Below are 13,036 nucleotides of genomic sequence, written 5' to 3' on the forward strand. Positions count from 1 at the left end.
CGTGTGATTAGCTGTGCTATACATAGATAATCCAACAAAATATTCAATTGCACCTTAAGTTATCAGATTGGTATATAGTCAATATTTGTTCAAGTTTCCGTATCCGCGACTGGTATTTTAAACAATTACAACGACATGTACATGAATTATAGTAATTCCCCTCGAGAAAAGTTGAACAAAAAAATATTGAATAGGAAAGCCGCTATTTGTGGTAAACAAGTTTTGATGCCGGTAAATTTTGATATCAATATTGCTGTGTATCATGCATTGATTGATTATATTTGATATCAAAATTCTACTGTGCGGAGTGAATGAATTCTCACAAATCCAGCTTGGCACTGATGTCACAAACACTTCATCTTGACACTATAGCTGCTTTCCTTTTTGTCTCCTATCTCTAGGACTGAACCTTTAATTGAGCTCAAGGATATGGCATAGTTAACAAGTTAACAAGCTAGTGTTGTTTTATGCTAAGAAAAAGTGCTAACTTTGCCTTCTCCACTTATTCAATCTATTACTTTATTTGTTTAAATTTAACACTCAAGTGATACAAAAGATAGAAACTATTCTCACTGTGTGTAAATACTCTCCATATTCGGCTATTTGCACAGTCTGTATTATATTGTAAAGTGTACGAAAAGCCAAACTTAAATGATAACCTTAACAAATGAAGTAACAGATTTAATAATTACTCTCGCATTGATTTAGTAAAGTTACGCACGCACCTAAGGGTCGAGGAGGGTACTAAAAAAAATTCAAACCTGTTTACGTGGAAAATTGCGTAAAATTGCGAGGGAGTAATTTATGAATGGCCTGCAGAATGGATTATTTACTGTGCCTATTTTGGTATGAAACAATTTTTTACTCAGGCTTCATGTCGAGGAAGCCGAAGAGTAGCCGACTTCAAAATAATCCCAAAATAGTCCCATAATAATCGCTAATAACAACGCACTTCAAGCAGAAGTGATCAGCTGCATAAAGTACTCTATTTTACATGAAAATATTTTTACAGTGTTTACAGTTGTGTGACACACTGTCAAGTTTCAGTACATTATTTAGAGTACCACTTATGCATAAAGTACGTTGCTATAATAAATCTTTCAAAAAAAGAAGTCGGTGACCCCTTGGTAGAAGCCGGCTTGTGACAATCAAAAAAAGGTTTTATATCAATTTTGAATGCTTTGGAGCTGGCTTAATATGAAGACCTTAGTACAATTTTTTATGACCTGAAGAACGTGATACTCCAGATGCGATCAGTTCAGGTACTAGATAATCCATGAAACAGATAATACATGCAATGCAATATACCTGTTCCCTTTGCATTATGCAAACAAATATTGTTATACATTTTCATGAATTTTCTTTGCCATTATGTCGCTGAAGACGAATGAAGGAGGATGTAAATTTTACCACAACATAATTCGCTACTTGTGAGTTACATTAAATCCGCTTGAACATATAGCCCGATCAGACATGAATTTACGCCGCTTTCTTAAAATTCCTACTTTTTTCTGTTACATTCAACGATTCAACTGTCTTATACAAACAGTACAACAACTTTACTTTATTGAAATTACAACAAAAAGAAGTTAAAAATGTTCAAATACATACAGATATCGGAATTGAACGGGGTAATATCAGTTATATTCATATATGGCGAATTCTATATACCAATCGACAAAATGTAACGTGGTAACGGCAATAACACTCTCTAAAATCGAAATGGTGTATGCCGATGTACCATTTTGAGAGAATTTTGTTTTTATCAAGTTGATTTTACATATCAGCACCGTATGGTGTAGCGTTTAAATTAAATTAATTATGCTATACCATACCATACCATACCATCTCGATGCGATGGTTTCCTTCGCCAATATTCGCAATTTCAATAAGGCTTTCTTAATTTAACTTGAATTAAATTAATTTATTTAGATTATCTAATTAATAATCTAATAATTTTTCGATAGGTGGTGTCCAGCCGAAATTAAAATTCAATTTCATGCAACAAATTTAAAGAGTTTGCTGAACGCAAAACGAGGTTTCTCCATTTCATGCAACAAATTTAAAGAATTTGCTGAACGTCTGTAACATGGTTCACAATAGAATTACCGATAAGATGGAACGGTGTGGGTTTAATTTTCTTTGCTGCTTTTAATAAGAGAACCGATGTCGTTCATTCGTGATGCCTTCGTTTACATACTTCGGGTGTCTTACAATCATTTTATAAGATTGTGTTTATATACCTCGACTTGTTTGCGTTGTACGAATGCGCCAATGGTTTGTAATCAGAAAACAAGTTTACTTTGTGCGACTCCGGTATGCTTGTAAATATAAATAATATTTATATCGAATGACGCATTAATTAGATTATTTAAGTTGTACATGATTTACGAAACGAAGAGAAAAAAATTCATTCGATTGGATGATATATCTATCCAAATCGATGGTGTTCTTTAGCAAACGAGAAGCGCGCATTCTGCTATTCGAATAGAATACTTGTTCAACGAAAATTTGTGGCTATAAATTTCGTTTTGACTTTATTTGTATGTTCCTTTGTGGACATTTGCGTATAATTGGGTTATTTTTAACTGTAACACTCATCCAGTCAGACACATTATTCGATGAGGAATTTCTTCATTTTTTTCTGTGTATAGGCGCGAGGCGGTAATTCCATTTTAGCTATTTACTTATCGCATTCGATGGGAATTTTTGGATCGAGATTTTAGCGGAAATTTTTACAATTTCGATGATCTCTCGTCTTCTTTAATATATGACTCACAGATCAGAAAATATTCGAGGGCAAAGATTATACAGAGCTTTGACCTTAGAATGAAAGAAGTGTTTACAAATTTTTCTTCGAAGTATTCATAATCCTTTTTTTTCTCCGCTGAGTAACATTTCTATGTTTAAAACAACATGAATGTAGTATTGTGTTTTAAAATGCCTACGGCATTGGGTGTTTAAGATTGTCCTTAGAATTTATTTTCGAAAATAGTAGATTACATATTTGTGCGGAAAATCGTTGTTTTGAAGAGTGTAAACCACACGAGTCAAAACAACGATCCGTACAATTATGTAATGTAGCCTATTTTAAGTGAATTTTTCTTTTGCCCCCCTGCGAAAAATGAATATAGAAGATAAAATCTTATTGAAGTTCAAATAATTCCTTTCTTTTACTTATTGTTAACAAAATCGGGGAATCAGGAATCTCTAATCGTTCTCTGACCTTTTCGAGAGCTGTGAATGGATTTTACTACTCTCTTTTTTGCGAATTAAGTTAATAATAGTAGATTACGTTGGATGCTGCGAAAGTAATTCATTACACAAGGACACAATTTTGTGATACGAGCGAACTCACGAGGGTGTTTTTGAGCAACAAGCTTCGTAACAGTTAATTTCGACAAGTGTAGAGTTTGTGTATCCAAGCCGAAGGCGAGGTATACAACTACACTTGTCGAAATTAACTGTTACGAAGCACGTTGCTCAAAAACACACGAGTGAGTATGCGAGTTTCACAAAATTATGTCCGACTTAATGAATTACGTCGCAGCATCCAACGTATTCTGGTTTATTGCCTGCTCATGCGAAAATTGACTATTACACGGCTTTTCTGCAGAAATTCTACATAAATTCAGTATCTCAATAAACAAAAACCAACAAAACAAAATAAATATGTTCTTGCGATAAAACGTTTACAAACAAATCTAGTGTACTGACGAAATCGGCTCACACGCTGCACGTCTCCTAAAAAATTCATCCCGAAAACAGCACTCATGTTACATTAGTATTGTATATTAGTATAAATTTTACTTAAAAGAACTGTCAATTTGAAATAAACCCCAAATATCCCTAGTGTAATGGATCACTTTCGCAGGGGGTAAACAGCCGTGTAATAGTCAATTTTCGCATGGGGCAGGCAATAAAAGACTTTTCATGCCACTGCTCTATTGAACTTAACGCTGCGCCGTTTATTTAGATAAAATAGTTTGTGTAGCAGTTACATACCATCAGTTAAAAATTAAGGCTTTCTGACCATGTAAGCTGAGACAGAAAATCTTTGTAATATTACAAGTCACGAATTATCAATAAACAGCAGCCGCGGCTAATTTTAGTAGCTGTCGAATGACCTCAAGTTTGACCATATCTGTCACTGAAACTGGATTTGAAGAATAATTTTCGGATGTTCAACCTCTGACTTGAAAGGAAATAAAACACAGGGAAGTCGAAGCGTAGTAAGTCGTTTGAAAGCTACTGCAATTACCTTTCGATTGACATTAAACAAGACCTGCGTAAAAATCTGTCTGGCAAATGGGAACGTTTTTCGTATTTTCGAAATATTTTTTGACTTTCGGTAAGTGCCGTGTATCGAACTTCTTTGTCTTATACTCCCTTACACAACGCAAAACGGATCACGAAAATCGGTTGACGTTTCTCTGATATTCTTCTCACGCCGTCTTTTTAGGATTTTTGAAACACTATGAGCCGCTCAATTCAAAATTTGTTTAATCAACTTTATAAATGGTAAAGTGGTAAATAATTCTAACTTCACTACGTTCTTTGACTGACTGTCATGTCATGTCGCATATTATTTGAACTAATGTTGTGTCTATTCTTAACCTAACTAAGTCAAATCAACGAATCCTTAAACAATTGTCTTATTGAGTTATTTCAACTCTCTACAGTTATATCGAGCGAATAATGGAACACGGTGAGTTTGAAAATTTTTGTAGTTGAAAGTGAATGTACCCAAAATGTTATTGCTGTATAGCAGAGGTGTAGGCTCTGATCATTTTTCAATAAAAAATGTTATCGCTTGTACCCCTTTAACCAGCAAAAAAATATTTTTTTCGTAGAGTTTGGGCAGAAAATTGGTATGATCCGTTAGTCTAAGGCCTTACCTTTCCAACGATGAGTTATATTTATAGTGTTTTCGCAACAAGTGACGAAAAGAAAGACTTTCCGTTGCCTTTATTGCGAAAAACGTTGTATACAACTCGATGATACCTTCTTTTTTAGGCACACGATGTGTATTTTCACTTGAGGTCGTAGACCTACGGCCTCGAGTGACAAACTTCACGTCTCGGCTGTATAAATAACTATCGGTTCTATTCACCAAAACGAATTGTAAGACACATGAAGTAAAAGATTTTGATTTGTACTTTAAACACTAGACGATACTTTAAACAAAATAAGTGATAGATTTAAGGATTACATCACGACACAAATATTAAAATGAATGATTCTTTTGGAAAATAGCCAGCTTTTGCTCCTTTGAGACCAGAACCACTTTCGAAAAAACTCCTCGTGTGGCGATAGGCGATGAAAAACCGAAAACATGCCTAAGGAAATTTCAACAGGTACACGAAAGCGACAAGGTCGTGTGGAGTGTCATTGGAAAGTTGATTGCATGTACTTTTGATTGCAAATAGGTCTTACTGGGTTTCACTTAATTTCGTTTAATTCATCCACATCCATGAACAGTTGATGTTTGATTCCGAAATAGACACATTTTTGACCACTTTTTCAACTTCTCGTATCCCGGTGTGGCAGTGGATGAATTTGAACCCAAAAAGACTTCCACTAAATTTTGTTTTTGTGCAGTATATACTCACTCCTCTTTGTAACATAAAATATCCAGCAATCTACTATTTATACGAACGATAATCTGCGTCTTATCTGCCATTTTTTTCCTCTGCTTCTTCTTCGATTATTGCAATTTTTCCTTTTCCACACAGTGTTGAAATTCTTCCACCTGACTTGAAAATAACTCAACATCGTGTTTAAAAACTCATAAATTCCATTAATCATCCTTCGTACATGTTTTTAATAACATTAGTGTGTAAATATGAAGAATATTTTTTTGTGCATTATCAGCCATAAATCTACATGCATGCAAGTGACAAATATTCCTTTCGTATTAAAAAATATGAATAACGTTCAACTGTAACTGAGTAATATATTTTGCAGAGATATATTCATTGTTGCCACACATACCATACACAATTCTGATGTATGTACAATGAAAACTTAACTTCGAACATTATATAAAAAAAAATGTTTATTGACTCAGCTCAACGCGCCAATGTCCTTCATCATCACATATTTCATTAAAAAATATAAATTTCATATAAAATATACTCCATGTGTGTATATATATACTGCACACAGAGAGATAGTGTATGCTCTCAAAAGAAAAAAACGACTAGTGATTATAAAAGTAAGCAAGTTTGTTCGATACGCGATATATATTCTTGTATTAAAACAATTTTTTTTTTCTCGAATACAAACAAAACGTTTTTATGAAAAATAAAATAAAGTAACGATGAATCGAGCATATAATATACGATTCAACATATATATAGCGATATAGTACAGTGGATAGTGGATAATCGACGATAATTATATAAAAATAAAATGTGTACAACCACGTAATGTAGCTAGCAACGAAACGCTTTTCTGTATGAGTTTCTTTCAAGCGAAATGTTTGTGTTTCTGAAGTTCGAAGTAAGAAACAAAAATTTTGTTGTTGTTGTCATGAAATCGAGTAATTTTTTTATTATATATACGGCACAGAGTGATATTAAAATGGAATATATTAAGCGCTTTTGTGTAATATATCGGACTTGATAAATACACATGAAGCATTATACACTCATATATATACTCTGCCATCATTTTGAAGTATAATACGTGCGCTTGTGCATGTGAATATTATGTCTTTTCGATTGAATGATAGATCGAGGCTGCGCAATTTTTTTTTTTTTTTGAAATGGTCATACCAATAGAAATTGATGTGAACTTTTAGAAAGAGTTGCGCTAAAATGTTAAATAAGACGATGGTGCGCACTTACCAGAAAGCATCCAACGTTAATTCAACGTTATATTTAAGTTTACAGGTTGACTATAGAGTTTTTCGTGAATGTTTCTTTTACGCTTTTTTTTTCGAAAGAAAAACGTTTCTGTTTGTTGCTACACCTGCGAATTTATATGTAAACAATATTAAGAGTCTATGTGTTGTTCATTTTCTTGTAGATATAACAAAATACTGCAACAACGATAACGTGTTGTAACGTTTGTCTTTATTAGAGATAAGCGCCAGTATGATTTTCGAATCTTTTACTTCATTTGATCTTAGTATTTTTAAGTGATTGAAAAAATGGGGAATTCTAATAAGAACAAAGTAATTTATTCTACTGGATTTTCCTATTTTCCGCCGAGGTGTATATTTTGCGAAAATTCGTTGTTGTCAACGAAAAATACATTTTAAAACCAGTGCGAAAAAATCAACAAAAATTGATAAAGGGAACGGGGCAAAATAAATATTTTTTAGCTGCGAAAATGAAATTTTCGTAACAGGCACTCTGTTGACACTTGCCATAATTTTCATTTTCGAAGGGCTTCGCAAGTAAAATACCTTACATAATTGTTTGGAGATTGTTATTTTGCCGCGATTGGTTATAGCCTTTCGGCTGTGGCTACAAACCTCCCTATCGGCAAAAAAAATCTCCAAACAATGACGTAATGAACTATTCTCCTCTGAGTTATAAATCCTTTCCGATTTAGTGCTCATTTTCACAGCTCATTTCAATGCACAAAAAAAAAAAGATTTTCACAAAAATCTTCTACTTCATTTGTTGTACAATGCTTTTTTGCTATAGAAAACGTCATTAACCAGTGTTTACTATTTCGTTTTTCCTTTGCTGTCGATAGCAGATGATATAGCCGTATCAGATTCTGATGAGACGTTATATGACAAAGCCGTTCATAAAAGGTTGTACTAAGGAAAATGACTCGATGACACCGTTTACGTAATAAACTCCCTCACATGTATCAATACAAGTTTTTAGGGCAAATAAATGTGAGTTGCAATATATCTCTTCATCTGGCATTAACAGAAACAAAATATGACTTTGGCAATTTGAATTAATTCGTGCTCGAATTAACTGAGAAAAAGAAACACATTTTCGACCTACACACATAGTTTGTATGCCTCATCGAAAAGACGTATGTGCTATCAGGTCATTGCATTAAGCGAGAGAAAAAAAAAGTATAAAGAAAACGTAACAATAATAGGCTCACTGTTTTCAACATGAAAAAATATTGAAAACTCTTCGTTTATAGTGTACTTTGGGTATAAAGTTAAAGCACACGACTCTATCTACATAACATTCGATTCGATCGTGCTGGCACACAGCATTGAAACAATTTTTCTATGAGAGAGAAGTACCGTATGACGTAAAATTATTTATTTATTTACTGAAAATATAAAAAAAAACGTAAATAATATCATCCATCACATCAGCAACATTCACATACTACAGTAAAATTGAGTATAAAATCGAAACACAAAGGTTGAACATGTATGATACATATAAACTTGGTACGTATAAAATGAGAGCTCTGAGTTTTCAAAGTAAAATTCATCTCAAGCTTGCGCACGACGGAATGATGCCGTCGCTTTTTTTTTATTCAAAACTTCCGTCTGCTATATACCATGGATTTACAATTTTTTTGGGGGAAATTTAAAGATAAAAATTGCAATTTAATATGAGAAATTTGAATGGGATGCCCCATTCTTAGGAATATTTGGCAGATATGGCATTGTAGAAGCTCGATCATTTCAACTATTTCGGCCTCTTATAGATATTAAGGTAATTATTCAATTTTGTGTGTGGAAAATACATGAAAGGCCAACCATATCTGCACAGAAAAAAAATTGAATAAAATGGTAAGGTCCAAGTGATCACTTCCAAATAGTAATTCATGTCTACTAGGAGTTGAAGAAAAATGAATTGGTACACTAAGATATCTACGATGATACTAATGCACGAGCACGAGCAGGCACTTTAGGCACGCCGGCAAGTGCTAATGGAGTCGAGGAATACCTCCAAAAAAAAATTCTAAAAATAAATAGTCAAATAGTCCGGTGTGCCTAAAGTTGACGACTGACGAGTCGCAATAACCGGCAACGTGTTAAAAGTGAGCTTTGCACATTTTCAGGCCATTCGGAATAAAGAAGGAATTTTATGTTTAGTTGATGATTTACAAGGCGGTTGTCCTTGTTAAGTAAATCATAATTTGTTCACAAATATCTTTAGATTTGAAAGTCTGGCGGTAGTAAATGTTCAAAAATGTTCAATAATGAGGTGATCTTGCCGTTTTGTAGTTTGTATTTCTCCATAATTACATTTTAATCCCATTTTTAATCCCACGAGGAATTACTTTCTTTGTTACAACGATGGAAGATTGTCGACTGGAGTGCTATACGTCCCAGATTAAAGAAACACTTTCACCACCTCACATCTTAACCTGTTTTTATATAGTAAAATACATGTTAAAAAATTGAAGTACAAGATTTGAAATCAATCGATTAAAAATAATTTGATCGATGTAAGTAATAGAGCCGAAAATAATACTGGTCATATGCTTACAGTCTGTAACAGACTGAAATCCTTTGAATTTTGGACTAAGGTTTCGAAAGATCAAAATGTAATCCCTCTAGGATCCTAATGATTTGGGGTTACATGAAAGTAATTCCCTGGCGAATTCAGTTTTAATTCCAAAAAATATTTGGTCGCGTACTGCTAATCCATAATAAATTTATTACTGGTCCGTATTTATGTCTGTCTCTCGAGTATTTTACACCTTTTTATTTAAGTATCTGTGAAGTCGACCACCATACAGTTTCTTACATGCAAGATCAAACTAATCAGGGCCTCAATCAGAGCTCATAACTTATTTCTGCCGTCACTGTCACAAGCAAAAGACCAAAAACTATTCCATACTCTCTGAAACAATATGAACGCAGAATGGAAAAATTTTCCATCACACAATTTTTAACACCATGGAATAACACTGTGCTTCGTTCCCCTCTCTTCTCTCATTCATGACACTGGTGCCGTGTATTACTTGTACATTCATATATATGCAACAACAAAAGAAACATTTACCCATTCAAGCCATTCTCGACCGTATCGCTATCATTCATAACGTTCACAATGGCGCGCTGACTGTTGATGTCGTTTATACCGTTTGTTGATTTTTTCTTTGCGAAGGACGTCCTACCATTGGTTGAAAGATGTAGGCCGTGACGTCACACGTTCTAAGTTTATATATATCAGCGCATTCATGTGAAATCGTACAATCCAGTTTGAACGTTACGGGAGGAACGAAGTATATTATTATTGCGCTGCCGAGACTAACCAGCAAATTTTTGTATTGAGATTAACTTTTTCAAATATCAACAGTGAGGCGTTTTGAATTAGCATGCATTTGACTTGACTATAAGTATATGAACGATTTATTTATGTGTATGCGTTAGCATAGTGTCGATATATTCATGGTATCACAAGTGAAGAATATATACGTTTAAAAAGACTTTGATTATTGTACACCACCAGTGCTACGTTTGGCGCTGAGTTATTGGGTTTTTTTTTCTTTCGAAACGTGTTTTAACAACATGAATATGTGTATATGTGATGTGGACATTAGCGTGACAAATACATAAACGCTTCATTACAGACTTACAAAAATAGCTGTGACTCATCTGAATTTGCTAATATTAGGGTGATTTTATGTGTACGTGACGACGCGCTGATAAGTGAATAAAATAGAAAGAGACTTTTGGAATTGAGTCAGAATTTTTTTGTCATATTTTTGTTTTCATTGCTAAGGAAGAAAATAACAATCATAGACAATGGCAAGCGAAGCACAACGCTTAATTGGAATATCATTAGCGAAAATTGCACAATCTCGTGTCGGTCGTGGAGGTGTTTCGTTACATAAGAACCTGTTGGTTGCAACGGTATTACAAAAAGCTCGATACATATTTATGGAAGAAGCATATCATATGGTACATGGTCACTATCCACAACAATGCAGACAGTTTGTAACGCAGCAACAGCAACATCACCATCATATTCAACAACATCATCATCATCAACAACAACAGCAACAACATTGTCATGGTTCAAATACAATTGTAGGAGAAAGTCAAAAAAGTTCAATGGCCCCACATGAGCAGCAACACTATCACCATCAACCACAAGAGCAACAACATCATGAAGCACCGAAACTTGTTGAAACCAATGAAACAGAATTAGACCATAATGATATTTATACGGGATCGTCAGTGATTGTGAAAAATGAACGTAAAATCGAAAATGATAAGGAGAACAGTCCGCCCGAAGGACTCACCTATTTCGACTTAGATAAACACAAACTACAAAGAATTAGCGAACTAGGTCAAAAGCGACGACGACAAATTAGTGAATTGGAAACGGAAGAAGCTGTCCTATCAATATTACCAAAGCGATCGAAAAGCGATCTGCTAGACGACGATTTATTAGCCCTAAACAATGAGAGTGAATCATCGCTGATCGCCGAATGTATTGCGCCCGAAGTCGAAGAGATTTCCCATTTAAATTCGTCATACTCAGCCGATTGCGATTCCTGTGAAACGCCAATGGAAATTGATCGAATAACATCACTGGTGTCCATATTCAGTTTCGGTACACTGGCCCGATCCGTGTCCACGCCCGATTTATGTTCAGCCCAAGCTAAAGATTCCGAGACCATGTCGCAGCGGACCTTTCTTGCCATGACCGTTTAAAAACGTTTAAAACTAAAATAAAATTAGAATTGCATCGTGCGCACAGTGCTTATATTTCAATTAAACTAGGAAAAACGATAATTTGTGGTGGTGCATGTGTGTGCAACGTAAACGTAAACCAATTAAAAAATTTTACTTTTTCGTTAATTATACAAGTAAAAGAAGAAGAAGAAGAAAAAAAAAACAATGAAAAATGATTTTGTAATTGTTTTGTATGTTAATGATGAATTTTAAAATGTTTTAATTGCAAATGAATGTGGAAAATCAAATGATTGAGAAGAAATTGAGGAGAAAAAGTATAGAAAAAAAGTTGTGATTTCACTTTCTAGTGTAAACTGAAAGCATGAACATATATAAAATACAATATATATCCAATCCGTACGTACATATATTTATCTAATGGACTAGGTTTTTGTATGGCGAGAATATGTTTGTTGGTTCGACTCGAGACAATTACTTGTGCTCGTAAAAAGAGATTTCAATTGGAATTTTGAGAAAGGAAAATTATTTTTTTTTTATTAATTCAAAATAAACGATAGATTGAGAGACACCACTGAAGAAAAGAGAATCAACAGATGAGAAGACGAAAAAGCAACTGTGTTTATAAGTGATGAATGGATTGAAAGCATTTAATATCTAGTAATTTAATCAATGGTTTCTAATAGATTTTAAACAAGAATTTAATATAATTATTTTTTCTATTTATAATTTATGTACGCATACTACACACAGAAAACAAAAACACAATTAACATTTTTATGATGGGAAAAGGGAAAGGCTTCCGCATCCTTTTTCTTACAATCAACAATTCACAAACCAATGGTTCTGTTTTAAGAGCTAAATTTGTAAATATAAAATAAATTTTTTTAAATAAAATTTTGTTAAACGAATTGCCGAAACATTTTAATCAATTTCTGTCGTTATCTGCTGCAGTCCACCACTACACACCAGGGTATGATATCGTCCTCTGCGCCCACACAAATAACACCACTGTCATATGTCTTAACAAGGTTCACTGTCTTATTGATACAACGTACAATTGATACAAAAATGTCAAAATGGTACCTCATAGCTATTTGACGAACGACGGGATGAAGCAAGCAAACCCCGGATACTACCCTGACTAAAAAAAACCTTAACATCAATCCTTCCAATAGTTGTAATAGGAAACTTGAAAAATTGATTTACAATTCAAAATTCTAGGAATTCAACAATTGGCTCAAAAATTATCGATTAAATTGAATTTTTGCTCAAAATATCGAATTACTATTATCAGGCACAATGGGAGAAAACAATCACCTCGCAAGTTATATAACAAGAAACCAAAAAAAAATGCGTTGGGGGAAGACTCTACATACTCGATAGACCAATTTTTATATCAACTTTGAAAACGAAATAGTACAGATGTTCTTAGAATATTTATAA

The 13,036-nt window shown here is 33.8% G+C and overlaps 1 protein-coding gene across 1 annotated transcript; it reads left to right on the forward strand.

Annotated features, from left to right (window-relative positions):
- The first annotated feature begins 10,130 nt into the window (after window positions 1-10,130).
- On the forward strand, window positions 10,131-12,174 carry LOC119066906 (PH domain-containing protein DDB_G0275795-like). Its single transcript, XM_037169598.1, has one exon. It carries the CDS (start codon window positions 10,697-10,699, stop codon window positions 11,609-11,611), a length of 915 nt encoding a protein of 304 aa, XP_037025493.1. The 5' UTR covers window positions 10,131-10,696; the 3' UTR covers window positions 11,612-12,174.
- Window positions 12,175-13,036: the final 862 nt, after the last annotated feature.

The sequence above is a fragment of the Bradysia coprophila genome, chromosome IV (assembly GCF_014529535.1).
Source record: "Bradysia coprophila strain Holo2 chromosome IV, BU_Bcop_v1, whole genome shotgun sequence".
In the NCBI taxonomy this organism is placed as follows: Eukaryota; Metazoa; Arthropoda; class Insecta; order Diptera; family Sciaridae; genus Bradysia; species Bradysia coprophila.

Excerpts from the sequence above, each read along its gene's own strand:
- LOC119066906 (XM_037169598.1), top strand. The coding sequence starts at position 10,697 with ATGGCAAGCGAAGCACAACGCTTAATTGGAATATCATTAGCGAAAATT.